The following is a 27,889-nucleotide window of genomic DNA, read 5'->3' as shown; positions in this document are numbered from 1 at the left end:
AAGGATGCTGCTGTCCACCCCCGACCCAGAGGCGGCTGGAAGCAACGAGGATGCCTACGTCACAGAAGAGGAGGTTCCGGGAGTGCTGGAACCGAGAGCCTCTGTATTTTTCTCCCCTGCCCCACTTCCGCCGACTTCATCCAGGAGAACACAAAGCGATGACCCTCTTTAGTGTGAATTAGGGAATTTTAGTTTGGGGTCTTTTGCAGAGGTTGACGCAGGGTGACAGGCATCGAGGTCGCTCAGAAGACTGCAGACGAAATAAAGAGCACTGGGGTACTGAGTTTTGTAATGGAACCTTAAGATGCTGGGTTGGAAATAGAGGAGGAAGGAAGAGAGATGGCACTTGTTGGGACACGTGACTAGAAGTCAGGGCCCTAAGCAGCGCTCGACGTAGAGGACGAAGTGGTGAGGAGTGGGTCGGGGCAAGCGATGTCACGGGACAAACTGGCCTACCTTCTCTCTGCTCGCCTTTTGTTCTCAGAGGAAGGAGGCTAGGGCGGGTAGGTTGGGGGCGGCGGAAGCTACCAGTAAATTGTAGATGGCTGCCGGCTCGTGCCCAGACCGGAGCCATGCTCTGGGCTCTTGGGCGCTGTTTTGGGGTCTTTGGGGAGGAGACTGTCAGTTTGGAAGGAGGAGCCGGCTGGGAGCTGAGGCTGCCGGGTCCTAAACTGAATTGGAGATCTCACGACGGGCCTCAAATCACAGAAGAGTTTCCGAGTCGCTTCTGATCCAACAACCTCCCTAGTATAGTGTTAAGAATTACAGGTTCTGAAATTACACTTGGATTATAATCCTGGCTTCACAGCTAATTCTCTGAATGGCATTCGGAAAGTGACTTCACTTACCCTGATAATCTGAAAACCAAATGCCTGCAAACTGCTTCATACAACGCTGGCACATAGTGCCTTAAAAAAAAAAAAAAAAAACAAAACTATGTTAGCGGTATCAATTGCTCTTTGTGTGCCTGAACAACACTGTAGATATTTCTATTGTGACATAGTATTGCAGTACTTTTGCCTGCCTCTCATAGCACTATGGGGTATTAACCTGCCCCATCCCATTCCTGGCAGCGTTTGTTAAAATGAATAAATGAATGTATGAATGAATAAAGGAAAAACACCTAACAATATGGACAAGTAAAAAGAAGGGTATAATATTGTGATCATTTAGAGGGAAAATAATTGCCTGTACTTGTGTCTATGTTGAGGTGCTGTTCCAAAATGCATTCATGGAGGGCTTCAACAGTCTCCAGGGATAAAATTTGAAAGCAGTAAAATAGGAAATGAAACACATGTCCAGGCAACTGGTTTGATATAGAAGGTTCAGGGAAAAGGGTTGGGGTTGGGGTTATTTTAATTTGTTTTGTTTTGTTTTAGATTTGAGAAGATATAAGGGAAAGAACTCTTCTCTGTAGACAGAAAATTATTTTTTCCACTGGAACACATTGAGTGTATGCCCAGCATTGATGAAAGCCAGCAAAGAAACAAAGCGCCTTTTTGTGGGTGGCCTTGGCCAGAACATTTCTGAAGGAGACCTACAAAATCAGTTCAACAGGTTTGGAGAAGTTTCTGATGTGGAGATTATCACTAGGAAAGATGACCAAGGTAAATTTATGGTTCTTTGTGAGTAATTAAAGGCATACGTAACTCAAATATCACAAAATAAAGGAACCCCCAGAGATGACTGTTCGCCCTGAACACTAAAAACGATAGGTAGTTCATTATATGATGCTATTGTAGGAACCCCCTACCCCACCAGTGTCCTGGAGATGTTCTCTATGCCCAGAGTTGATTCTGAAATCAAAAAAATTCTAAATTCTTAAACATCCAATTTCTGAAACATGTAGTTTTCAGTTTTCAGAACTAAAATTCTAATATTCAGTAAGTATCTTTTTAAGTGGAATATCATTAGCATACAATCAACTGACTACTTGACATTTTTTTCTTATGTATTTTCTTTTGGAATATTTAGATCGTCATGCTTAGAAAAATGTAGTCTTTGTACCCAATGAAAAATAAACAAGGTTTTTCTTTGAAGGAGTAAGTTTTATTTATAAACTCAATCATTTTTACATTGTTACCTGGGTAAGAATTTATTATTTATTTTAAAAAATTGAAATAATGGTTATTTCTATAGCTATATATTTGTAGCTTATTACAAAATATCGAGTACATGGGGAAGACTAAATAATTTTTTTTTTTTTTTTTAGGAAATCCACAGAAAGTCTTTGCATATGTCAACATCAGAATAGCAGAAGCAGACCTGAAAAAATGTAATGAATGTTTTCTATACTATTTACTGGTTCATGTCACTGTGTAATTTGGAATAACTTTGGTTCTTAATCTAAACAGCCACCTTTAAGTCATCCAGAGGGACAATTGCAATCAAGAGAATTCTGACATCCTACAATTCAGGTTTAGGTCCATTCCATAATGAATGACATATGGGCACACACTGCCAGTGCGTCTGCTCAAAAATATCATTCTCAAATATTTTGGGAAGGTACCATGCCTTGGTGGAAACTGCATGTATACCTATCTCACTGGATATTATGTCACACCCCCCTCTCCCCAATGTGTTCATTTATCAGGCAACCAATTCTTTTCATTAAATTCTGTTAAGAGAGGGCTTTAGAGTAAGCCCTGATAAGATCATATCTTTGGCACTCCCGTTTTGGCTTAGTGGTAACTAACCTGACTAGTATCCATGAGGATGCAGGTTTTATCCCTGGCCTCACTCAGTGGGGTAAGGGATCTTGTATTGCCATGAGCTGTGGTGTAGGTCACAGTGCGGCTGGGATTCCCCATTGCTGTGGCTGTGGACTGGGCCAGCAGCTCTAGCTCTGATTCAACCCTTAGCCTGGAATATTCCATATATTACAGGTGCAGCCCTAAAAAAAAAAAAAAGACAATAAGATCATATCCTTGAAATTATTAAATCTCTGTTGTTTAGTAAAGATAAGGGCCAACCGTGGCCTTCAATGAATAAAGAAGGGGAGATAATTTGTGTTGCCACTGATTCAGTAATGCATTCTAGTTATTTGGAGGCTGAAAAGTCAAAAGACACTGAGAAGAGATGATAATAGAGAAAAGGGACCACTGGCCTCTTGTAATTTCATTTGCAAAGAAAATTGATTTATTCAGTTAGGAAACAGATTTGACAAGTATGTTTCACATCATTTCTGCCATGTGACCTGGCAGTTTATTTAAACTAGAAAACCCATTGCTTATCTGATATATGATCAAAACCCAGTTTGCTTAAACTAGAAGACACAGTTTGCTTATCTATTTGCCTCATAATATTACTGTGAAGATTGAATTGAATGATACCTTTGTACCTAGCATAGTATGTACGTCATAGAAATTTCTATTAGTGGTGATTATTAAGGAAGCTGATAGCAGATATGGAGAAAAATCAACTACCAGGGCATAGTAGTTCAAACGCTGTTTAGTTGCTTGTAGCTAATATGTTTGCAAGTTACACAGTAATAATTAGTGTGAGAGGAAGGTGCTACAGGATTCACCCTAAGAAAATTACATTAATGTTTTATGGTTTTTAGTTGGCGAAATAACAATAAATGTTAAATAAATGCCAGCTATTCTCTAGAGATTCCTTGACATTACTTTACACATGACACATTTTGCTTTATGGTTTACACATTTGCCTCATTCAAATCTTCCAGTTACATTGGGAGATAGGGAGTGTAAGGCCTCTGATACATGGTCAAAATGAGAATGATAATTAAGCCTTCTCTCTGCAGGTCTCATCATCTTTATTCTATTTCCTCTGGGTCTTTGTGATGAAACAGGTTTTCTTGGTACTAACTAATTAGTAAAAAACCTGCTGATAAATATTTTTGCATTGTCATGTACTTGGAAACTAATTCTTTGCTTTATAGGTATGTCTGTTTTAAATAAAACAAAATGGAAAGGCGGAACCCTACAGATTCAGCTGGCAAAAGAAAGCTTTTTGCACAGGTAAGATTTGATCAATTATACATATGTTTTAAGAACAAGGAAATGTAAAAACTATTAAAGCATCTTAAAATCCTAAAAGTATTCTTAAGGAGAAAAGATTGTATGAGTCTGGGTGCTTTCAAAGTAGGAGACGTTTTAGGAATGTACAGATGGAGCAACCAAGAGGGTTTTAAGATTTTTCCGCCACAAGAAAAAAATAAGGTCTAAAACAAGTTTTGAGGGCGTGTTCTGGTGACAAAGGTGAGAATTTGATTTTGTTCTTCAGCTGGAGCCTTCGTGACCAGGGTAATGATGCAGCAGACATCACTGCCTATTATATGCAGGGACAGGGGCCCTCGTCCAGAGCAGAGTGAGCACACAGTGCTGCCGCCTTGGAATGTCTATTCAGGCCTGCCTGAGAAACATGAATCTGACAACATTCTGAAAGGTGGAATGTAAAGGAGACAAGCCAGAGGCAAATTGGTCAGCATAGTTAACTAGGCCTAAACAAGGTGGGGGAACTTGAATTGGAAGGTTGAGTTGGCACTTTGCATTCTCTTCACTGTGAGAGTAGAAATATTCCAGACTTGGCAGATCAGGCTCTGAAAGATACACAAGGGAGAGTGAAAGGATTAAGGAGGGATAAATACTAAAAGTATATAAGTTGAACGGGAAAAACTGAGACATCCTAAATGATTTCTTATAAACAGCTTTACAATATTAACAAAGAAGACAGAAGCACTGTTAATAGTGTGGTTGTTTATTTTAACTCTTTTATTTGTATTTTCTCTTTGATTCAGATTGGCTCAAGAGAGAGAAGAAGCAAAAGCAGCAAAAGAAAAACCAACAGCAGTCAACACCAACTTGTTAGAAAAGATGGGAGTGGTGGATTTCCATGTGAAAGCTGTGCCAGGGACAGAAGTACCAGGGCACAAAGTGAGTCTCTGCTGGTAGCCTGAGTAGCCCAGGAACGGATTCCTGAGACCATGTGTCCATGAGCATCCTGTTTAAAGCAGTTACCTTTTCTTTTGCTTTGAAGCAGTTAGCATTAATAGTGCTTCATGGTCTTCAGAGTGCATTTACAACTCTTGAGAAAGCACAGTTTCCCGCTATTTTACAAAGAGAAATCAAAACCTAAGTGGAAGCTGGTCTCCCAGGGGACATAGGTGGAAAGGCCTACAGACAGGTCCCAAGTTTGCCTTCTTAATGACTGTTACTTGTGTAGCATCCTACATGGTTTATATAGGATCAATAACTGCCCAAATTTTCCTTCTTTCTTCATACGCTTTTTGAGAACGTATGTTTCATTATCAGAAAAGGAAACCCAACAATAATCATGGCCCATAGCCCACTATAAGTTCAGTTTTTTTTAAAGTTATATTATGCACTTGGTTAATCTTTTCCATTTGTGACATATATAGTAAACATACTCTTTTTTTTTTCTTTTAGAATTGGGTCGTAAGTAAATTTGGAAGAGTCTTACCTGTCCTTCACCTAAAGAATCGACATAAACGTAAAATATCCTTATCAGTTAGCCTTTCAGAGAAATTATTATTTATCACAGAGATGGATACTTGCAAAAGTTTACTTCATACCATTAGAATTTCACTGCCTCTGTCAGTAAATCTTTAGATGTTTGTGTGACAGTTTTTATAATCCCAATTTCTAGGCAAAGTAAGACGTATCTGCCTACATGTGTAAAATAGAGAATAATGACAGAATGTAATGAGGTTTTATACAAGTGATACAATGATGGTTGTTAAAGAAGCACTTTGCATTTATTAACTTATACATCCTTCCTATCGTCTGACAAGGATTCAAAACCACTGCCAAAGGAACTAAAGAAGGGGAAGGGAACATAGCACAGTCATTGAAGGCTGTAGTGGAAGTGGGGTAAGTTCACATTAATAGAAAAGAGATAGGGATTTCCCTCATGGCTCAGCAGGTTAAGGATCCAGTGTTATCACTGCTGTAGCTCTGATTACAGCTGTGATGTGGGTTCAGTCCCTGGCCTGGGAGCTTCCACATGCCTTGGGTGTCGCCAAAAAATAAAATAGAAAAGAGATAGGAAGGACTCTAGGAGAGGGGAAAATAGTAGGTAGAAGTGTGGGGTGAAACAAGAGAATGGTGGATAGAGAAATAGTATGGAACCTAAAATGAGCAAATCCAGATGTCTGTTCCTCTGAATGAAATGAAATCAGATTGTCTGAGACCTTGAATTCTTAGTGTCATGGACTTCTGGGCAAAGGTTGTATTTTGTGTCCTTTTAGTTATGACGTTGTATGTCAGGGAAGCAGATGCAATTTCAGGTATTTTTTAAAAAGGAGATGTAACACATGTAATAGGTTTAGAAAATGCTGAAGGAACAAAAAGCTCATTGATAACTACAGCAAACCACTACCACCCTGGGGCTAGAGAAGTAGAAAATTATGTCTTCATTGGTCATGGTGACGTGCCACTCAGGCCCTTGGAGCCCTGGCCACAGCTGCAGGTTTATCTGTCCCTGCCAGTAGCACTAAAGTGTAGGGAAATACTTCTTTCTTTCTCTCCACCTTCTAGCCTCCTACCAATGGTACCACTGACAGCAAAGGGGAGGATTTTGAAGTCAAGAGACAATAGACACTGTTGGACACACCTCATATATAGTTGGCATGTGTTCCATAGTTTCTAAATGAACAAAAAGGGACTTCTCAGGAGTGACTCCTTAAAGCATCTAATACTGGTCTAGTCATATGTTTTGGAAATCAGCAAATGTCAGCTGTCATTACAGCACATTGACATTAACTGGAATCTTTCTGGACAATGTCAGCAGTAAACAGACCTAATAAAAGTTATTATCCTTTAGGAAAGATCTATAACATGCTCTGCAGAGAGTGAATAAAATGTGAACATGTGTCATTGAGCTAAGAGAACCAGGTCTATGGTGAGCCAGTATTGAGACAGAAATGGCCAAAAAGTTTTGAAAGTCTTTTCAGTCTCAAGTGTGAGATACCAACTTGCAGTGTCTACCTGTGCAGCCCCTAGGTTCCCCTCTATACTCTGCTTTATGGTATTAGTTCAGTGAGTAGGTTTCTTAGAGTCTTGTGGCCTCTATACCTAGAATATAATGTGAATCGGTTTGCTATAAGTTCAGTTCTGCCAATTAATAGAGATGCTGCTTGGTTTTCACTCTGAACATGCTATAGAAAGCTCAGTTCCAGAGATGATAAATCACCTAATGAAGTCCCTATTTTGTTTGGTAGGAAACTGAGAGTAAGATGAGTCAGTGACTTGCTCAAGATTAAATAGTATTCTTTTTGCTTCACCAGATTGATAGGTTTCTCTAAAACCTAGTGTTTTTGTTTTGTTCCTTGACTTGGTGACATCATAAAGTATGATCCATCAAAATACTGCCACAACTTAAAGAAGATAGGGGAAGATTTCACAAATGCTAACCCTATATCCAACCTCACTTGGGAATTGGAAGGAGGAAATGATCCTATAAGTAAGAAACGGCGAGGAGAGTTCTCTGACTTTCATAGCCCTCCTAAGAAGATAATAAAAGTGCAGAAGAATGAGGGTTCCACTGCATCTCCAGCTGTTAGACCAAAACCCAGTAGAATAACGGAGAGACCATGGTTAAAACAACAGGCTGCACAAAAAACGCCTGATGGTCCCATCACACCTAAATTATCCTATATATCTGATTCTGAAAGTCAGATACTTAAAAATGTATTTTTTCAGACTTCTGGCTTAGAAACTACCAAGAACAGAAATAGCATGTCTGATGATGATATCGATTCTGAAGATGAATTAAGACTAACGATCGCAAGAGAGGAAAACTTGGAGAAAAGCACATGGCCTTTAGTAAATGAATCTGAAAATGATCCCTTTGAAGTTGTAAGGGATGATTTTAAATCAGATTCTCACAAATTTCATACTTCAATAGGTTTAGGCCTCAAAAATAACATTTCTTCCCTTGATAGTGAAGATAATGTTATGGGAAATGATTATGACTCTGATTCAGGAGATACGGATGAAATCATTACAAGGAACAAAAATGCTGGTAAGATCAAAAACAGTATAGCACTCTCACAAATGGAAAAGTCTATACACAAGAAAACTTCTTCGAAAAATAGAAAAAAGTGTGATCTTTCTGATTCTATTAAAGAACAAAAAAGAAAAAACAATGTAGAGATAGCCGTCAGTCACAGAGTTAAGATGCCTAGTCGTAAATCTCTAGCTGACTCTAGTGGCAGTGAAGATGCGGATTCTGCATCAGAGTCCGCCGAGTCCGGAGGGGATAAGGAGTATCACACTATGATGAACTGTGTCCATGTGACTCTCACTTTAGCTGATTTGGAACAGTTGGCTAGCAGTAACCAGGAGGCGCCAAAAGAAGATACTGAGAGTAATGGCCAGGAAACCACTGCCAAGCGTGACAGGGCCTCCAAAAGCCACAGGACTCTTGGTGGCCTCCACAAAGGCCACCAGTGTATTAATCCTGAGGAGATTGTGGCTTCCCTTTTAGAGGGAAAAGAGGACACCTGTGGAAAACAGAAACCAAGGGAAGACTTAAAGCCAAAATTCCAGGCTTTCAAGGGAGTGGGCTGTCTCTACAGGAAGGAATCAGTGAAAGAGTCCTCGAAAGAGAGTGTTGCCTCAAACAATAAAGATCATAATTCCTTGATATTGGACGCTCCTAGGAGCATATCCATGGAAAAATGGTCCCTGTATGCTAATGACTTATCAGGCGAACCGACTTCTTTCCAGCATGCAAAGAAGGCAAATGACTCAAACAAAATCCAACCTCAAAAGAAGCAGTCCACTTTTGAGAGCCAGGAACATGAGGTGGTGTCTCCTAGCAATTCAGGAAAGAGAAGCAGAAATCCTACTTCTAGTCTGTTGCCAGTTGAAGACAAGAAATCTTTAAGTGTTGCAGCCAAAACTCCCAGGAGAGGCTTTGATGAGGACTCTTGCCACAGGACTGGGAAGTCAGGAGATGACTCTGAAAACAGGCCCATTTTGAGCAGCCGCAAGGCCCCTGAGAAATCAGAGTTTTCCAGGAGAGACACTCAGGAAAACAAAACTAACTTCCCACTTCCTTTTAATAGTTCATCAGACGTTAATGCTAAGGATAAGCATGCTGAAGATAATCAGAAGCGTTTGGCGGCCTTAGAGGCAAGGCAGAAAGCAAAAGGAATACAAAAAAAGTTAGTTCATAATGCTCTGGCAAATTTGGTGAGTATATTTTCAGCCTATGGATTTAACAAAAACTCCAGGTCCAGCATTTCTTTCCCAGAAAGGTAGGCAGTCCCCTTTCTTTAGACCTGAACGTTTGTGTTTTGTGTCCTTGTATCTTTAGTATATCGGGAAAGATACCACTTTAGCAGCTGGAACTGTAGTTAAGTGATGTGTCCTAGTACATCTGAATTTACATATAAATCACTTAGGAAGATTTACTGTAATGAGTCTTTATTCTTTTTGTCAAGAATTTTTAATTCCCTATAAGGTTCCAGACCTTCACAGCAAGTGCTAGATTTATAGAAAGGATCACTGTCCCTGCCTCAGGTACTGGCTCACAGTGTGGTAGACAGAGAGGGTCACAGTTCAGTTCCATGGGATGAGAGGGAAGTACGCTTCTGTGCCCTGGCAGCACACAGGAGGCACACGAATTTGTGTGGGGGGTACTTCCTCAACTGAACTGAGTCTAGTGTGAAAGAATCAGTGAGTATTGGTCTGGCTGAGGTAAAAGCATAAGAAATGAGAGGAAATGCACTAAGGCATTCCAGGATAAAGGAGCAGTTTGTACAAAGTTGAATATTTGCAGTCAGTGTGACTAAATTACAAAGTACAAGGTGGTGAGAAATGAGACAAGAGGGGTAATTAGGGGTGAGTTGTAAAGAGGTGACACGGGCTGGTCTTTTTTGCTTTTTAGGGCCATACCTGTGGCATATGGAGGTTCCCAGGCTAGGGTGTCTAATTGGAGCTACAGCTGCTGGCCTATACCACAGCTATAGCAACGCAGGATCCAAGCCACACCTGTGACCTAAACCAAAGCTCACTGCAAAACCAGATCCTTAACCCACTGAGCAACGCCAGGGATCGAACCCACCACCTCATGGTTCCTAGTTGGATTTGTTTCTGTTGAGCCATGATGGGAACTCCTGGTCATTATTCTTAAGGCTATGAGAAGACTGAAGAATTTGAAGCAAGGGAATGAAGATGAGTTACGTATGTACTGGAAAAGGAGTTGGCAAACTAGAACTCACAGGCCATCTAGCCCACAGCCTTTTTTGGTAGAGCCTCCAAACTAAGAATGGTTTTCACATTTTTAAAGTATTTGTAAAAAGAAGAATACAGAACCAAAACCATGTGGCCTGCAAATCCTGAAATGTTTACTCTCTGGCCCTTGACAGAAAAAGGTTGCCAACTTCTCTTTGGGAAAGATCATTTAGGACATGATGAGAACAACAAATCAAATAGGACAAATATGGGAACAGGGACAGGTCAGCCTGTGGGACATCTTGAGCCAAAACCAAGGCAGTGCAGTGGGGATATACAGTACCAAGAAGGGAAGTTCCCCCAGGCATAGCAAGTTAAGGATCTGGCATTGTCACTGTAGCAGCTTAGGTTGCTACTATGGCAGGGGTTCGCCCTGGGCCCGGGATCTTCTAAAGGCCGCAGGTGTAGCCAAAAATAAAACAAAATATCAAGAAGGTCCAACTGGATTATCCACTTGGTAATCAACTGGATATAGAAAGGAAGAGAAGGAGTTCCCGTCATGGCACAGCAGAAACAAGTCCGATTAGGAACCAGGAGGTTGCAGGTTTGATCCCTGGCCTTGCTTAGTGGGTTAAGAATCCGGCGTTGCCGTGAGCTGTGGTGTAGGTTGCAGACGCATCTTGGATCCCACATTGCTGTGGCTGTGGTGTAGGCTGGTGGCTGCAGCTCTTACTGGACCCCTAGCCTGGGAACCTCCATGTGCTGCAGGTGCAGACCTCGAAAGACCAAAAAAAAAAAAAAAAAAAGAAAAAAGAAAAAGCAAGGAAGAGAAATCCTAAGTTTCCATATTGGGATGATGGCAGCATTTGCAGAATAAGAAAACAGGATGGGAAGTGGGCTCGGCAGGAGAAGATGAGGGATGTTTTAAGTTGTAATGCTTTTGATGACCACTCTAGGATGGTCATCCAGAGGACAAGCCGACGCATATCATCTTTGGTTCCAACAGTGAAAGTGAAACAGAAGAGACATCCACTCAGGAGCAAAGCCAGCCAGAAGAGGAACCGGTGAAAGTAAGAAATTTAGAATGTCGATGTGGGCATTCCACTACTTTTACAGATCCATTTCTACTTTTGCATACCAAGACCTGCACACAACTCCTGGGCTGAACGTAAAATCCTCCAGAGCCTTGGATTAGATTCCCACACATGCAGACTCAGGTGACTTGAAGATTTTCTCCCACGTGAATCCATCCTCCATGTTATCTACAAAGAGACATCAAGATTAGTGAAACCCTGTGGAAAGTGTTTTTCACATATAGTAACTCTCTCCAGTCCAGGCTGCGTTGAGAGCCTCTGGATTCAGTGACCCAAGGGACCATGTAGATATCACTGAGTCAGGAGTTTTCATTCTAACCACCACCCCTGCTTTCCTTGGGGATGCATATGGGTTGTTTCTTAAATGTGAGGAGGAAGATTACATAATTAAATATTGGTTATCTTGGTTATTAATAAATGTTTCTTTTATCTGTGTCACAGGAGTCCATGGGTAGAGCTTCTGGGAAGCTCTTCGACAGCAGTGATGATGAATCTGGTTCTGAAGATGATAGCAATAGGTTCAAAATTAAACCTCAGTTTGAGGGCAGAGCTGGACAGAAGGTTGGTGAATACTGAAAATAATGAAACTTGCAACATTGTCCTTATTTTTCGACATAGTCCTTAAATCTAGCTTAATGCTGATAGACCTAGACCCATACTCCAGTGTTCCCGGTGTTTTCTTTGAGAGTGAGTCCTCCATGATCCTGTGATTGGTTCCTGGGTAGGTGAGGTTGTGCAGACGTTGATATAGTGAACTTTACAGCATGAAAGTGTACTTGGAGGATCTTAATGATAAGCAGTTTCTTGGGAATATGGTGATTAGTTGTCTTTGTGTTTTGTTTATAGCTCATGGATTTGCAGTCCCACTTTGGCACTGATGACAGGTTTCGCATGGACTCTCGATTTCTAGAAAGTGACAGCGAAGAGGAACAGGAAGGTAAATTCCTTATTGTCCAAAGAGCCCTGATGTCAGAGCTGGGGGACCCTGAGAAGTCATCTAGTCTAGCTTCTTCACTTAACACATGGAGAAACTCTTGTACCCCAAGACACTGAATCGTGGCGTTTGTAATCTAGTTAGCTTACTCAATACTCCTTGAGTTTGTTTGTACATGGTAATTTATTTTGAAACATTTAATTATTTGAAGCTGCCAGAAAAAAACAGGAAAAGGTAGCATTCACCAAAGATACCGTCTTCTCTCATCCTGACCCTGGTGTAAGAGAGCACTCAAGAAGGACCTTAACTGGCACTAGATCTGCAGGTCCTGGTGAGGCTGTGGAAGACAGTTAGGTCTCACTTGGCTTACTAAAAGGAAGCATTCATCTTCCCTCCAGTGTGCGTGCCTGGTGCAGGTTTTTAAAAGCAATGTACCATTGAATGGCATTTTACTTGAATTCATCCTTATTTGGATATATCTGACAGCAATGATTCTATACAAGTACCCTGATTCTATTCTTTGCTTCCTTATAATGTTTTTCACAGCAGTGTTTCCAAACTTCCTCTACAAAATCTGCTTTATCCTTTGCAAAAGACCTGACTTCCTACTAGACCAAGAAGGTGGACACCTGAAGTGAGCTCCCTGCTTTCCTTTTTTTTTAGGGCCGCAACTGAAGCCTATGGAAGTTCCCAGGCTAGGAGTCAAATCGGACCTGCAGCTACTGGCCCAGGCCACAGCCACAGCAATGACAGATCTGAGCTGTATCTGTGACCTACACCACAGCTCCCAACAATGCCAGATCCTTAACCCACTGAGTGAGGCCAGAGATTGAACCTGCATCCTCATGGATACTAGTCAGATTTGTTTCTACTGAGCCATGATGGGAACTCCCCTGCTTTCCTTTTCAATCTCAGAACTTCTCTGTCCTTTTTTCCTTCATACTGAGTTGAGCTTCTTACTCTTCCCCATGCATACCTCCTGTTACTTCCTTTCTCACATGCATCTTCAAACTTTCCCTTTCTTGCATCTCTTTCCTCTTTCTTCAGACATAATTAGGTCTCTCAGGTCCAAAAAGCCATTCCTTCAACTCTGCCAGTTTTCAAGTTGCCACTCCCATCTTTTTTTCAGTTTTAAACTGGAATTGAAAAAGTAAATTGTAAATTGTACCTGATTTAGAAGCAGTTGGCTTTTTATTGAAAATATAATCTCTAGAGGTGATTATGCATATTGTACATTTCTGAAAACCAGTGTTGAGAATATTCTCAAGGATCCACACCAACTTATGTTTTAGAGCTTCTCAGAATTTCGTGTTGAAAATATAGGAGTGGACAGAACCTCAGGAATAACCTAGAAGCTACATATATAGCGGTTCTTTCTAACTTATGCCACTTTTGTCTGTCTCTTTACAGCTCTTTAGTATGTGTTCCCTCAAAGCTGGGCCTAACCACTTCACCAAGTGCAGTGCCATCTTATCACGCTTCCTCCTCTTCAACCTTCAAATGCCTGTAGCATTTGTTACTGTTGATCACCCTTTTTAAAACGTCTCTTCCCTTTGCTTTCATTTGCATATAACTTCCTTGTTTTCTTCTTAATTCTTGGTCTCTGATTTTCCCTTTGCTCTTCCTAAGGTTCTGTTAAGTCCCTGTGGCTGTAGCCTTCTTTTGTACATCAGTATTTTCCAAATGTGAGTCATCTTTGCTACTGACTGTTGCCCTGAGCTCCTAATTACTCTTTCCTCAATGCCTGATGGGTATTTCTCACATGTGTTCCTGAGCCTGTGTTAAAATTCAGCAAATTCCAAAGTGAATTACTCTTAGCTACTCTGGCCGCTTCTGTTTCTGTAGACGGCACTTCCATTCTTAGAGCAGTCAGACACAGAACCTCTGTCTTTTGTTTCTTTCCTTCACAAAATTTGATGCTGAATTTTTTGCAAATTGCACAAAAAGTGTCCTATAGGTAAGCCACCCTCCAAATACCTTGAACTTTCTAGCATTATATTCTACTTCCTAATGGGCAATAGGGTAAAATTGAAATTGTGGTTTTTCTTCTTTTTTTTTCTTTTTAGGGCCACACCTGTGGCATATGGAAATTCCCAGGTGAGGGGTCAAATTGGAGCTGCAGTCTTGGCAACACCAAATCTAGGCCAAGTCTGCGACGTAAGCCACAGCTTGCAGCAACGCCAGATCCTTAACCCAGTGAGTGGGGCCAGGGATCCAACCCACATCCTCATGGATAATAGTGGGGTTCTTAATCCACTGACCCACCATAGGAACTCTGAAATTGCCATTTTACAAAGTCAAAAGTTGTTAAATATTAGCAGTTTCATACGGTTTAGCCGAATGCAGTGTAAACTCTTCGCCCTTTCCTATTTCAACCTATGTGTTCATTTCCTATCCTGGCATGCTCTCCTCCTCCTGGGTCGGGGGGGTCTCCTTTGTTTGTCTGCCCTTAGACTTCACCTGGTATGCGAGGCTTTTCTTCATTCAGTTGAATATAATCTCTACCTCTTTTGAACCCTTAGAAACTTTTTGGGTCATCTCTATAGAGAACTTAATAAAAATCAGCACTTTATTCTAGCTTCTGCTACTCGGTTGTTTATAATCCTACAGTAATTTGGAAAGGTCTTTGAGGGTTAGACTTCACTTGTATTTCTAGCTGTAATCCAAACTAACTGTTTAATGTTTAACTTTGTTCTCTGATACTTGTCTCTTTCTCATAGTTAAGGATAACAGCTTGTATGTTTCCATGATACCCTGTGTATAGGTTCTCTTCCTTCAGTACTTATGACTGATTGAAACTAAAGGCTAAAGCAATGGTCTACTAGCATATCATATTAATTACTAAAATTACCATCTTTCACTCTCTTTCATTTTTTGATTTACATGTAATTTAATTTTTAGAAAGTTAAAAAAGATCAAGGAATCTGTAATCACTTTCGTTTTGTAATTGGTATCGTGCTCTATTACATTTGTCAATCTTTATCTTACAAACTTCTATACTTACCACTGAATAGCCACCAAATTCAGATTTCATTTTTATTATTACAAAGAAAAATAGGAATTTTGTCTGTTGGTCATGCAATTTCTAGGTTCACTAAAAATACTGGGGGTCTCAGAGTTCCCATTGTGGCTCAGCAGGTTAAGAACCTGACTTGTCTCTGTGAGGGTACCGGTTTGATCCCTGGCCGTGCTCAGGGGGTTAAGGATCTGGCGTTGCCACAGCTATAGTGTAGGTCGCAGATACGGCTTGATTCCCATGTGGCTGTGGCTGGCAGCTGCAGCTCCGATTCAACCCCTAGCCCGGAAACTTCTGTATGCTGCAGATGCAAACCTTAAAAAAAAAAAAAAAAAAAAAAGACGTTGGAGTTCTTGGGGATAGGGAAGTTAGCAAAACAAGGTTTAACTTTTCTTCTTTTTTTTTTGGCTACGCCTGCAACATGTAGAAGTTCCCAGGCCAGGGATCAAACCCGATCCACAGTTGTGACTTGTGTCACAGCCTCGGCAGTGCCAGGTTCTTAACCCTCTGTCCCACAAGGGGACTTTCTCTTCTTTTCTTAATGTGCTTTGCACATGTTTAGGTGCTTGATAAATATTTGATGATTGAGACTTCTCAAGTTATGTTTGCCGAGAGATTACTAATCATCCTCTTCCCTCTAAGACACAAGTGAAACGAAGACTGCTGCGGAGGAAGAGATTGCTGCAGAAAAGTTGAAAGCCCTGAATATTGTGCAAAGTGTTTTGCACATCAACGTAAGCAGTTCTACAAGCAAAGGATCAGTAGCTGCTAAGAAATTTAAGTATGGTTTATGTTTCATCCTTTTCCATCCTCTTTTCCTTTCCCACAAAACTAGGCCATTTTAAGCTTCCTGGGGAAGGAGTTCCCATCGTGGAGCAGCGAAAATGAATCTGACTAGGAACCATGAGGTTGCAGGTTTGATCCCTGGCCTCGCACAGTGGGTTAAGGGTCTGGCATTGCCATGAGCTGTGGTCTAAGTTGCAGACACGGCTCGGATCTTGCATTGCTGTGGCTGTGGTGTAGGCCAGCAGCTACAGCTCTGAATAGACCCCTAGCCTGGGAACCTCCATATGCTGCGGGTGCAGCCCTATAAAGACACACATAAAAAAATTTCCTGGGGAAAACAGCACTATATATTAGACCCTTAAAATTGAACTTATCTTTGACCTAATGATTCACCTCAAGTGGCTAATCTTAAATTATTTCTGTATAATAAGTGAAACAATTAGACAGAAATTTAAATATTAATATGTGTAACCATTTATTAGGGAAATTTTCAAACATATAATTTAGAGACTAATTTAATGAAATCCCTGTGCACTATCACCTAGCTTCTACAGTCACCAACATTTGACCAGTTTTCTATACCTTTGCTCACTTCCACCAACTTTTCCCACCGAAATATTTTATGCAAATCCAATAGCATATCATTTTTTCTACATATATTTTAGTATGTTTAAAATAATATTAAGCATTTTTAAAGATCCAGGGAAACTCAAAACTCGATAATTTAAAATACGGTTGCTTCTAAGGAGCTCCTGATAAACTTCTTTGATATTATGTGGCTTTGTCTTACCCAAAAAGCGGAATTACCTTGGCATTGAATTGTAATTTGCTACTTGTTTTTTGCATTAATGTTCTGATTTATCTCTTCCAACTTATCACTCTTTTTTTACACAGGGATGTCATACATTATGATCCAACAAGGCATGACCATGCTACCTATGAAAGAAAGAAAGATGATAAACCAAAAGAAAGGTAATTAGGCTACTGCTTTTAGTAGCAGGTTAATATGTATTAATCTCATTTCAGAAAGTTGAGAAAAGTAGATAGTAACCAATATTACATTCATTTATTCCCATTCTATTTAGGTTAGAACAGAGAGTGGGGAAAGTTAGAGGAACTATCGATATGGTAGAGAGTGTCTTCCTTTTGACAAAGGAATCTTGTATTCTCACAGTTCTAGAAGTTAGGAGTCTGGAGTCCAGATTATTGGAAGAGCTGTATTCCTTCTAGAGGTTTAGGGGGGAAAAATCCATTTTAGCCTTCTCTCTTAGCTTCAGGTGACTGCGGGCAATCCGTAGTACTCCTTGGCATGTGGTGATATGACTTCAGCCTCTGCCTCCATCTTCTCATGGCCTCCTCTTGTAAAGACACTTGTGATTCCATTTAGGCCCTGCCTGGATAATCTCTTCCTTACAAAATCTCTATCTCAATAACAAAGAACTTTTTTTCCAAAAAAAGATAATTTTCACAGGTTCCAGGAATTGGGACCTAGACTTATCTTTCTGGGGGCAATCATTCAATCCACTGCACTACTCTAGTATGGCAGTGCTTCTGTTTCCTGTAGACACACCATCAGTTTGCTAAATAGGGCAAGTATTTGGAGCAACTGGTAACTTTGCCTACTTTAATTCCTTCATTTTCCTACTATTAAAATCACTAAAGGCAAAAGTGGTATCCTGAATAAGATCCTGGAACAAAAAAGATATTTGTAGAGAAACTGGTGAAATGAGAACAGAATCTGTGTTTAGATAATAGCAGTGTTCTGATACTAATCTTTTAAATTTGATAATTGTATCATATCCATGTAAGATGCTACCATGAGTACATTTTCTACTTCCCGTATTAACAAAAGTGGCTGGTGCTAAACCTTCTGCCTTACAGAGCAGAAATATTTATTAGGTCTCAATTTGAGGACTTTGGGAGCACTTTACTAGGTAATTCTGGCTCAGGGGCTCACAAGAGTTTGCCCTAGGGATAAAATCTCTAAAAGCTTGTGGCCTGCTTTTAAGATGGATCACACACTTGGCTGTTGGCAAGAAGCCTCAGTTCCTTGCCCTGTTGGCCTCTCCATTTGGCTGTTTGAGTGCCCTCACAGCATGGTATCTGGCTTCTCTCAAAGCCAGCGATCCAGAAGGGGGGAGAGAGGAAGGAGAAAGACACAGTACATTCTATAACCATTGTCTCAGTAGTCACACACCATCACATCTGTTTTATTCTGTTCCTTATAAGAGGTCATTAAGTACAGCCCACACTCAGGGGTGGGGGTATTAATTTCCACCTCTTAAAGAAAGAAGAATCAGAGTTCCTGTTGTGGCTGAATGGGTTAAGGACCTAACATAGTGTCCCTCATGAAGATGCAGTTTCAATCTCTGGCTTTGATCAGTGGGTTAAGTATCCAGTGTTGCCTTGGCTGTGGCATAGGCTGCAGCTATAGCTCCAATTCGACCCCTAACCTAGGGAATTCCATATTCTGCAGGTGCAGCTACAGCAGAAAAAAAAAAAAGACATATTGAAAGACCATTGGACCACTTCTAAAACTACCACAGGAGTTTTCTTGTGGGACAGGTTAAGGATCTAGCATGGTCACTGCTTTGGCTCAGGTCACTGCTGTCATATGGGATTGATCTCTGGCCTGGGAACTTCTACATGCCACAGGCGAGGCCAAAACAAAACAAAACAACAAAAAGCCAACACATCGTGGTCCAGTGATAATTACTTGGAATTGTCTAAAGAACGTCATTTTTTATAGAGCTCGGTTTTATAGAAGGCATAGCTGCCTTAAATTCTAGGCACGGGTTTATTGAAGTATTAAAAGTTTCTCTCTGTGAAGAAGCCTCTACCAATAAGATGATCATTTAGGGCATTGTTATTATAAATAATACAGTTAGAATATTTGATCTAATAAATACAGTAAATGCAAACAAAAAAGGAATTTAATCTTTTATTAGCAAAAAACTCAATGTTGGAGAGTGTCATGTAACTCTTGGTCTAAGATCAAAGAGAAAAACATTCCTAAATATAGAGCAAGTTGATGGTAATAGAAAAATTTCATTCCAAAAGAGATTAGACTTAGTACATTTATTATGCTTTTCTAAAACGGAATTATGACTAAGTCTTTTAATGCCAATGTCATAAAACTTGTAGAATCTTAAATTTGAAAAGGTCTTAAAGGTCATATAGTTTAACAGGTTCAGTTTTCTTTTTTTTTTAATTAATTTTCTATTTATTACTCAATGAATTTATCACATCTGTAGTTGTATAATGATCATCACAATCCAATTTCACAGGATTTCCATCCCACAGCCCAAGCATATCCCCCCATCCCCCAAACTGTCTCCTCCGGAGACCATAAGATTTTCCAGTGTCTGTGAGTCAGCATCTGTTCTGCAAAGAAGTTCATTGTGTCCTTTTTTCAGATTCCACATGTCAGTGAAAGCATTTGATGTTGGTGTCTCATTGTCTGACTGACTTCACGTAGCATGATAATTTCTAGGTCCATCCATGTTGCTACAAATGCCAGTATTTCGTTCCTTGTAATGGCTGAGTAATATTGCATTGTGTATATGCACCACATCTTCTTGATCCACTCCTCTGTCGATGGACATTTAGGCTGTGTCCATGTCTTGGCTGTTGCAAATAGTGCTGCAATGAACATTGGAGTACATGTGTCTTTTCGTGTCATGGTTTTCTCTGGGTAGATGCCCAAGAGTGGGATTGCTGGATCAAATGGTCATTCTGTGTTTAGTTTTCTGAGGAATCTCCATACTGTTTTCCACAGTGGTTGCACCCGTTTACATTCCCACCAGCAGTGTACTAGCACTTAATTGTTTGTAGACTTTTGGATGATGGCCATTCTGGCTGGTGTAAGGTGGTACCTCATCGTGGTTTTGATTTGCATTTCTCTAAGAATGAGTGATGTTGAGCATCTTTGCATGTGTTTTTTGGCCATCCGTATGTCTTCCTTGGAGAACTGTCTGTTTAGATCCTCTGCCCATTTTTGGATGGGGTTGTTTGTTTTTTTGGTGTGGAGCTGCAGAAGGTGTTTATAAATTTTGGAGATGGATCCCCTGTCAGTCGATTCATTTGCACAGATTTTCTCCCCCTCTGTGGGTTGTCTTTTCGTTTTGTTTCGGGTTTCCTTTGCTGTGCAGAAACTTTGAAGTTTGATTAGGTCCCATTTGTTTATTTTTGTTTTTATTGTCGATACTCTAAGAGGTGGATCTGCGAAGATGTTGCGGTTGTTTATATGTCAGAGAGTGTTTGGCCTATGTTTTCCTCTGAGTGTTTTACAGTGTCTGGTCTTATATCTAGGTCTTTAATCCATTTTGAGGTTACTTTTGCGTGTGGTGTTAGGGAGTGTTCTAATTTCATTCTTTTCCACGTGGCTGTCCAGTTTTCCCAGCACCGCTCAGTGAAGGAGCTGTCTTTGCTCCATTGTATATTCTTGCGTCCTTTGTCATAGATGAGTTGGCTGTAGGTGCGTGGGTTGAATTCTGGGCTTTCTATCCTAACAGGTTCATTTTTCAAATGAGGACACTGAGGCCCATAGTGGCTAAATGATTTTCTTAATCATAGGTAGTATCTTAGATGTAATTTCTGAAACATAATAGAAGGTAAGGGGAGTTCCCTTCGTGGCGCAGTGGTTAACGAATCCGACTAGGAACCATGAGGTTGCGGGTTCGGTCCCTGCCCTTGCTCAGTGGGTTAACGATCCGGCGTTGCCGTGAGCTGTGGTGTAGGTTGCAGACGCGGCTCGGATCCCGCATTGCTGTGGCTCTGGCGTAGGCTGGTGGCTACAGCTCCGATTCGACCCCTAGCCTGGGAACCTCCATATGCCGCGGGAGCGGCCCAAGAAATAGCAACAACAACAAAAGACAAAAAGACCAAAAAAAAAAAGAAGGTAAGGGACAGGAGAATATGATTCATGTGTAATAGTTGGAACTGTTTGAAATAGTTTTTGTCTAAAAAAAGGTTTTCCATCAATGTTCTGCCTTTATGAGTTTTATACATGGATCCTCTTGGTTGTTTAAAGGATAGGACTAAAGTTATCCAAGGTCCAAGGTGTTTTTCTTTGCCAATTTCTAGAAATTTTCCAAAAATTGATGTGTGGGTGTGTGTGTGTGTGTGTGATGCACCTGTCTCTGTTGATGCAGTAAAGCAAAACGAAAGAAGAAAAGGGAAGAAGCTGAGAAGCTACCTGAGGTGTCCAAAGAAATGTATTATAACATATCTGTGGATTTAAAACAAATATTCCAAACTGCAAAAGATACCAGTGAAAAAAGAGACAGCACAGCCTGGAATGAGGACTCTGGTGGAGAAAAAGCTGAGGAAGCCCAGGATCCTGCAGCTTTGATCATGGAGGATGAGCAGCCTGAAGGGTTCACATTCTCCTTTTTTGATTCAGATGCTAAAGATGTAAAGGAAGGTATTTTTTTTTTTAAACTATTTCATTTCAGGCAGTTTGAACTTGATTGATTGTACTATAAATGTAATGATTTCACATTAACTGAAGAACGGATTCTTTCTTTTATGTAGATAAACAGTATTATAGTATTACAGTCAACATTACATGACCATAAATGTAGTGTGCCTGGAGCTATGTTGAACACAGGTATTTAAACAGCTTTGTGGAATTCTCTTGTGGTGCAGCTGGATAAGGATCTGGCACTGTCAGTGCTACAACGCAGGTCACTGCTGTGGCATGGGTTAAGTCCCTTGCCCAGGAACTTCCTTGTGCCACCATCATGGCCAAAAGGAAAAAAAAGAAAGAAAAGAAAAGAAAATACCTTTGTATCTTGGATACAGTTGGAAAAGCCAGGACTTTGGGAAAGCCAGTACTATATGGTAGGAGAAAGGAAGAAATAGGTAACCCTGGCTCTGTACTGATAGACTGTGTCATCAATATACCAGTTGTTTCAAATTTATCCTTGGAAATTTGCCAGAACCTAGAGAGAAGTATTAGCACCAGTGTGTACAATTTTTCATTCCATTTCAAGAGGTTTACCTCTGAAGTCCTGCATGGTCCAAAAGTTAAAAACACCTGTTCCAGAGTTCCCTAGTGGTTCAGAGTGTTGGGGGTTCAGTGTTGTCACTGCTGTGGCTCTGGTTACAGCTATAGCATGGGTTTGATCCCTGACTGTGGAACTCATGTATGCCACTGGCATGGCTAAAAACAACAATGACAATAATAACAAAAAACACCTGCTCCTTAAGAAGTTACTCCTCACCTGGTGTTTAAGGTAGAAGTGTAAGTTTTATGGAAGTTCTTTGTAAAAAGCATGATATACCTAAAAAGGAGAATACATACACATCTAACTACATTAAGTTCTACTTTAAAAATCAGTGGTTAAGATACACTTCATGTGTTGAGCAGGTAAGTATTAAAGGCCAGCTTTGTGGTGCTCCAGAATGAGGTACAGCAATCTAGTACTTTTTCCAAAATTGTTCTAAATAAGATACCATGTGCTCTGGCTTACTTCATTTTCTTGCCTGTGTTGTCCAAATGAGTATCAAGGTCAGTCCTAACCTGTTGAGTAGAGTTGGTATGATATACATATTGTCTTTAATTCTTACAACTTTGAGAGCCTAGTATGAGAAATTGATCTTGAGATGAGTACCAAGACACCTCAGCACCTTGGGAGATGTGTTTTATGTACTTTGGGAATTTTGAGGACTTGCAAGGTAATCATCCACATCTTAAGCAGAAGCAATTTTTTTTTGGCAGTTTTAGAAAGAGGTTTTGGAATTGAAATGTCTGTTCCTTTTTTTCATTTATGAAACCAGGAGGGCAACCTGGTTTTACTGCATCTTGTTATAGTTTAGGCTTCTCACGCTAGCACAGATGCCATACTTACTTTGTTTTTTCTTTTAAATTGTGTTGCTCATTTATAAATCTTGAGTTTTTATATCTTTGCATAGTACTACTATATTCCTTATTAGATACCCTAGCAATGCCAAAAAATATAATAGTTTCTTTATATTTGAAAATCTAAAAATGTATTTTGAAACTCAAAAGGTACTATATATTTTGAATTAATGATTAAAAATATTCAAAATTTAGAAATATGTGTGCATGGTGAAAGTAATTAAATGAGTGTGTTCTGAAATACTTGATCATTAGGTTATAATTCTGTCATCTTTTATTGTCATGATGATATAGAGACCTATAGAGTTGAGACAGTGAAACCTGGGAAGATTTCCTGGCAGGGAGACCCTCGTTTCCAGGACAGCAGTTCAGAAGAAGAAGATGTTACTGAAGAAACAGATGACAAAAAGCCCAACCCTGAGTAAGTAATGTGTTTCTGTGCAGGTGTATTTCATAATTTATAAAATCTGAGTTAGACATGCTTTAGAAATGTTATTGGAGTATCTAAGCTTAACTTCTCAAGATAATTTTCTTTTTTTGGCTCCTTTAGAGAGTTCTATAGCCTTTTTGAAATTGAGGGCTTGTTTCCTTTCCCTTAAGATTCGGATAGAACTGGGCGGGGGATATGATGTGCGCAGAGAAGAAAGCTTGCCACTGAAATCCTTGGTCTGGAAAGAGGATGCTGCAACTGGTTGGCTGCTGCCCCATAAGAAACACTGGCAAACTGGTAGCAATGGGGAGTGAGAGTATCAGTAATCAGTATGGGAAAGATAGAGTTTGTCTTTTTTTTTTTTTTTGTCTTTTTGCCATTTCTTGGGCTGCTCCCTCGGCACATGGAAGTTCGCAGGCTAGGGGTCCAATCGGAGCTGTAGCCGCTGGCCTATGCCAGAGCCATGGCAAATTGGGATCCAAGCCGAGTCTGTGACCTACGCCACAGCTCACGGCAATGCCGGATCCTTAACCCACTGGGCAAGGCCAGGGATTGAACCCGCAACCTCATGGTTCCTAGTCAGATTCGTTAACCAATGAACCATGATGGGAACTCCAGAGTTTTGTCTTTAATAAGCAGGTCTCTGTTACCAAAGCTTGTCTTTGGACAAATCTCTGTTACCAAAGACTTCTCCTCAGGTAGAAGAGAAGACTGTTGAATAGAGAAAGGGTGGTGTCACTTTAACACGGGGGGGAAACGAGCAAAACACAAAGCACATATATTTAAGGAGTAGTTCATTTATATTTGCAAGGTAAACATTTCTTAAATATTGAAATTAAGTGGTCAGTTTTCTCTCTTCCTCTCTTTCTTTTACCACAGAGAAGTATCGTTACCTGAGAAAGAAACCACTAGATTTTTCTTTTTCTCTAAGAATGATGAGAGACTCCATGGTAAGTCAATTTTTTGGGTTAGTGTAGAACAGGTAATAGTACAGCTATTGTTGCATGGTGCATTCTGATATATTAACATGCATCCAAGCAATGATTGGGGAAAACTCTGATCCTTTGCAATGTCATGTGCTTTAGCCCCCTCTGTTAATGCATGTTGATTTGTAAAGCTCTGGAGGCACACCCATCACCTCCCTCACTCTTTTGCTATCATTAGAAAGGGCTTGTTTTGTTCCAGGCACTTGTTGAGATGCTAGACATACAAAACTCCTTAAGTTTTTAGTTCACATGAACTATACTCAATATTGATAATAATCTGTAATGGAAAATAATCTGGAAAAGAAGATAGATAAATAGACAGACAAACCAAAAAACTCACATGAAAATTCTGAGGCTCTTGATGAACTCATTTCTTATGTGTAACACAAACAGAAACCAAACCAGACTGACTAACAGTAAATGGTTTATTTATTTATTTATTTATTTTTGGTCTTCTTGTCTTTTAGGGCTGCACTGGCGCATATGGAGGTTCCCAGGCTAGGAGTCCAACACCACAGCCACAGCAACACAGGATCCGAGCTGCGTCTGTGACTTACACCACAGCTCATGGCAATGCCAGATCCTTAACCCACTGAGCGAGGCCAGGGATTGAACCCACATCCTCATGGATTCTAGTCGGGTTCATTAACCGCTGAGCCATGACAGGAACTCCGTAAATGGTTTATAAACAGTCATATCCTAGCAATTCTACATTTTCATTTTATAAAGAAAACGTATTTTTAAAAATTAATTTAAGTTGGGGGAGGTGGTCTTAACTAGCTTGATAATGCCAGCACTAGAATGTTGTCTGTGTTTTTTGTTTGTTTGTTGGCCATGCTGCAGCATGTGGAAATTCCCAGGGCAGAGATTGATTCCATGCCACAGCAGTGACCCAAGCCTCTGCAGTGACAATGCCAGATCCTTAACCCACTGTGCCACAAGGTAATTCCCTGTTTCAGTATTAATGCTGCCTTGTCAACGTCCCAATTTTCCCCTACTAGGTTCTGACTTATTCTGGAGAGGAGTGGGAAATAATATTAGCAGGAATGCTTGGGAGGCCAGAATAAACAACCTGCGTATGGTGAGTAGTTGTATCTCCATATTAATTGTCTCCTAAAATAAATATGGTGTTACCTTTGTATTAATATTTGCCTGGTGTTCAAATATGGGAAATTTAAGATAGAGGACATGATTTAAATACTCAGAATTATAGACCCAGAAGGGAAGTTAGAAATTAATTCAGAAGTTCCCATCGTGGTGCAGTGGTTAATGAACCTGACTAGGAACCACTAGATTGCGGGTTCGATCCCTGGCCTTACTCAGCAGGTTAAGGATCCAGCATTGCTATGAGCTGTGGTGAGGTCACAGACGCAGCTCGGATCCCGCATTGCTGTGGCTCTGGCATAGGCCAGTGGCTACAGCTCCGATTAGACCCCTAGCCTGGGAACCTCCATATGCAGCAGGCGCGGCCCTAGAAAAGACAGGAAAAAAAAAAAAAAAAAGAAGAAATAATATCCATAAACCACTGCAGCTGGAACAAAGGTATATAATAAACAGTACTTAAAGAAAAGTTAAAAAAAAAAAATTGTTTAATTCAGTCCACCTATGGTGCAGTAAGGAGACTGAAGAGTGGCCTGATTGAGTGGTCTGAGTTCTGACCATGCTCATTTGGAACATGAAATCATGAGATTTTTGAGAGACTGAATTACAGTCTTCATTTTAAACACTTAGAACCAAAAGTTTGAATATTCCCTGTACATTCCAGGTGAGTACTTATAAAATGGTTTCTACAACCCTTAACACTGAATAACCTAAATTTTACTTTATAGTTACTGAAGACCTTGAAAGTTAATTACTTTTTTTTTTTTTTTTTTGTCTTTTTGCCATTTCTTGGGCTGCTCCCGCGGCACATGGAGGTCCCCAGGCTAGGGGTCTAATCGGAGCTATACCCGCCAGCCAACGCCAGAGCCACAGCAACGCGGGATCCGAGCTGAATCTGTGAACTACACCACAGCTCATGGCAATGCTGGATCGTTAACCCACTGAGCAAGGGCAGGGATCGAACCCGCAACCTCATGGTTCCTAGTCAGATTTGTTAACCACTGCGCCATGATGGGAACTCCAAAAATTAATTACTTTTACTTTTAGCAAAGGCCTTTGGTTCTGTTTTTTCCTAGGACTGTCGGAAGAAACATAAAGATGCCAAAAGAAGACTGAAACCAAAATAATAAAGGTCTTTATTAGTTTTGATACTGAATATAAACAAGTCTTACTTGTGGAAATTGGAGTGATCCGGAAAATAATTTAAGAAGAATTAAGAGTGAAGAAATATTCAAAATTCTATCTGGTGGATATCATTCTTGTTGCTTTCTTTTTCTCTGGATTTTTTTTCCTGACTAATTACTTATAAGAGTTAACCTGAACTTTTTTTTAATGAAGCAAAAAAAGAGTCCCTCAAAATGCTTTTTGTATATAATCTCTTTGTACTTCATTTTTAATAACTAAAAATGATTTGTGTGAATTATACCTGAAATATTAATGGTTGTATAAAATATACCTTACCCTCATTTTGTGGCTTTTGTTTAAGAGGTTGAATACAAGTCAGCCTTGAGTTCTCTGTGTCCTGATGAATAAGCTAATTGAAATCCAGGACATTTCAGAGCAGCACCATGGGGACAGTTCAGTGAGGACCAGAAAAGGAGGCCAAATACCCAGTTTTCCTGTCCTTGGCCTCCTGGAATTGCTGGAGGCAGGCCCATCAGTCCCAAAATTCATATTAGACTGAGACTTTTTTTTTCTTTTTTTGGCCACCCCATAGCATAAGGAGTTCCTGGGCCAGGATTCAGATCCAAGCTGCAGTTGCAGCAACACCAGATCCTTAAACCACTGTTCCAGGTAAGGGATCAAATCTGCATCCCAGCACTGCAGAAACACCATTGATCTCATTGTGCCACAACAGGAACTCCTAGACCAGAGACTTTTGAAAAATCCAAGGGTCTGAAAGATAGGTAGTCACAGGAGTCAGGACCCTGAGTCTAGATAGGGAAGTTGACTTAATACCTCATTAAATCAACCTGGCTAGGAGTTAAGACAGATAAGCCTTCTGTCAAACTGAGTTCCTTTATATATAAAGGATTATCACTGAGCCATAGTGTGTATTATCTGAAATTAAGTATTTATTGTTTTACATCTTTTTTCTTTTTTTACTTTTTAGGGCTGCACCCGAAGCGTTGGAGGTTCCCAGGCTAGGGGTCCAGTCGGAGCTACAGCTGCTGGCCTACACCAGAACCATAGCAATGCCAGATCCAAGCTGCATCTGTGACCTACACCACAGCTCACAATAACACCAGATCCTTAACCCACTGAGCAAGGACAGGGATCGAACCAGCAACCTCATGGTTCCTGGTCGGATTTGTTTCTGCTGAACCATGATGGGAGCTCCTTAAATCTTTTCTTAATGCAACGAATTTTATTATATTTATAGTTGTACAGCCATCATCACAACCTAATTTTAGAACATTTCCACCCCAAAATGATTTACATCTTGATCAAATATAAACTCTGTGAGGGCTGGGATATCACCTGATTTGTTTACTGTTATGTCGGCACTGTCTA

General features: G+C 40.3%; 1 protein-coding gene across 5 annotated transcripts; it reads left to right on the top strand.

Annotated features, from left to right (window-relative positions):
• The first annotated feature begins 123 nt into the window (after positions 1–123).
• Positions 124–26,841, top strand: NOL8 (nucleolar protein 8). 5 transcript variants are annotated; one of them, XM_021086990.2, is made up of 17 exons: positions 124–276; positions 1,380–1,607; positions 2,213–2,275; positions 3,902–3,980; positions 4,760–4,895; positions 5,409–5,477; positions 7,323–9,179; positions 11,120–11,233; positions 11,699–11,818; positions 12,104–12,194; positions 15,850–15,988; positions 16,888–16,965; positions 21,147–21,418; positions 23,153–23,279; positions 24,168–24,238; positions 25,276–25,355; positions 26,452–26,841. In XM_021086990.2, the coding sequence occupies exons 2-17, from the start codon at positions 1,469–1,471 to the stop codon at positions 26,500–26,502; spliced, it is 3,486 nt and encodes a 1,161-aa protein (XP_020942649.1). In that variant the 5' UTR covers positions 124–276; positions 1,380–1,468; the 3' UTR covers positions 26,503–26,841. The 5 variants fall into 5 exon arrangements, 3 of the variants coding, with proteins under 3 accessions (XP_020942649.1, XP_013851230.1, XP_020942648.1); XM_013995776.3 differs by lacking the exon at positions 124–276 and adding an exon at positions 365–408; XM_021086989.2 differs by lacking the exon at positions 124–276 and adding an exon at positions 365–503.
• Positions 26,842–27,889: the final 1,048 nt, after the last annotated feature.

Source organism: Sus scrofa, chromosome 3 (assembly GCF_054392235.1).
Source record: "Sus scrofa isolate SSC_HxYL_T2T_F1_AM1 chromosome 3, Sscrofa_HxYL_maternal_Yorkshire_Landrace_v2.0, whole genome shotgun sequence".
Taxonomy (NCBI): Eukaryota; Metazoa; Chordata; class Mammalia; order Artiodactyla; family Suidae; genus Sus; species Sus scrofa.
The sequence above is the reverse complement of the archived record's forward strand: the minus strand, read 5'-3'. Positions and strand labels throughout refer to the sequence as shown.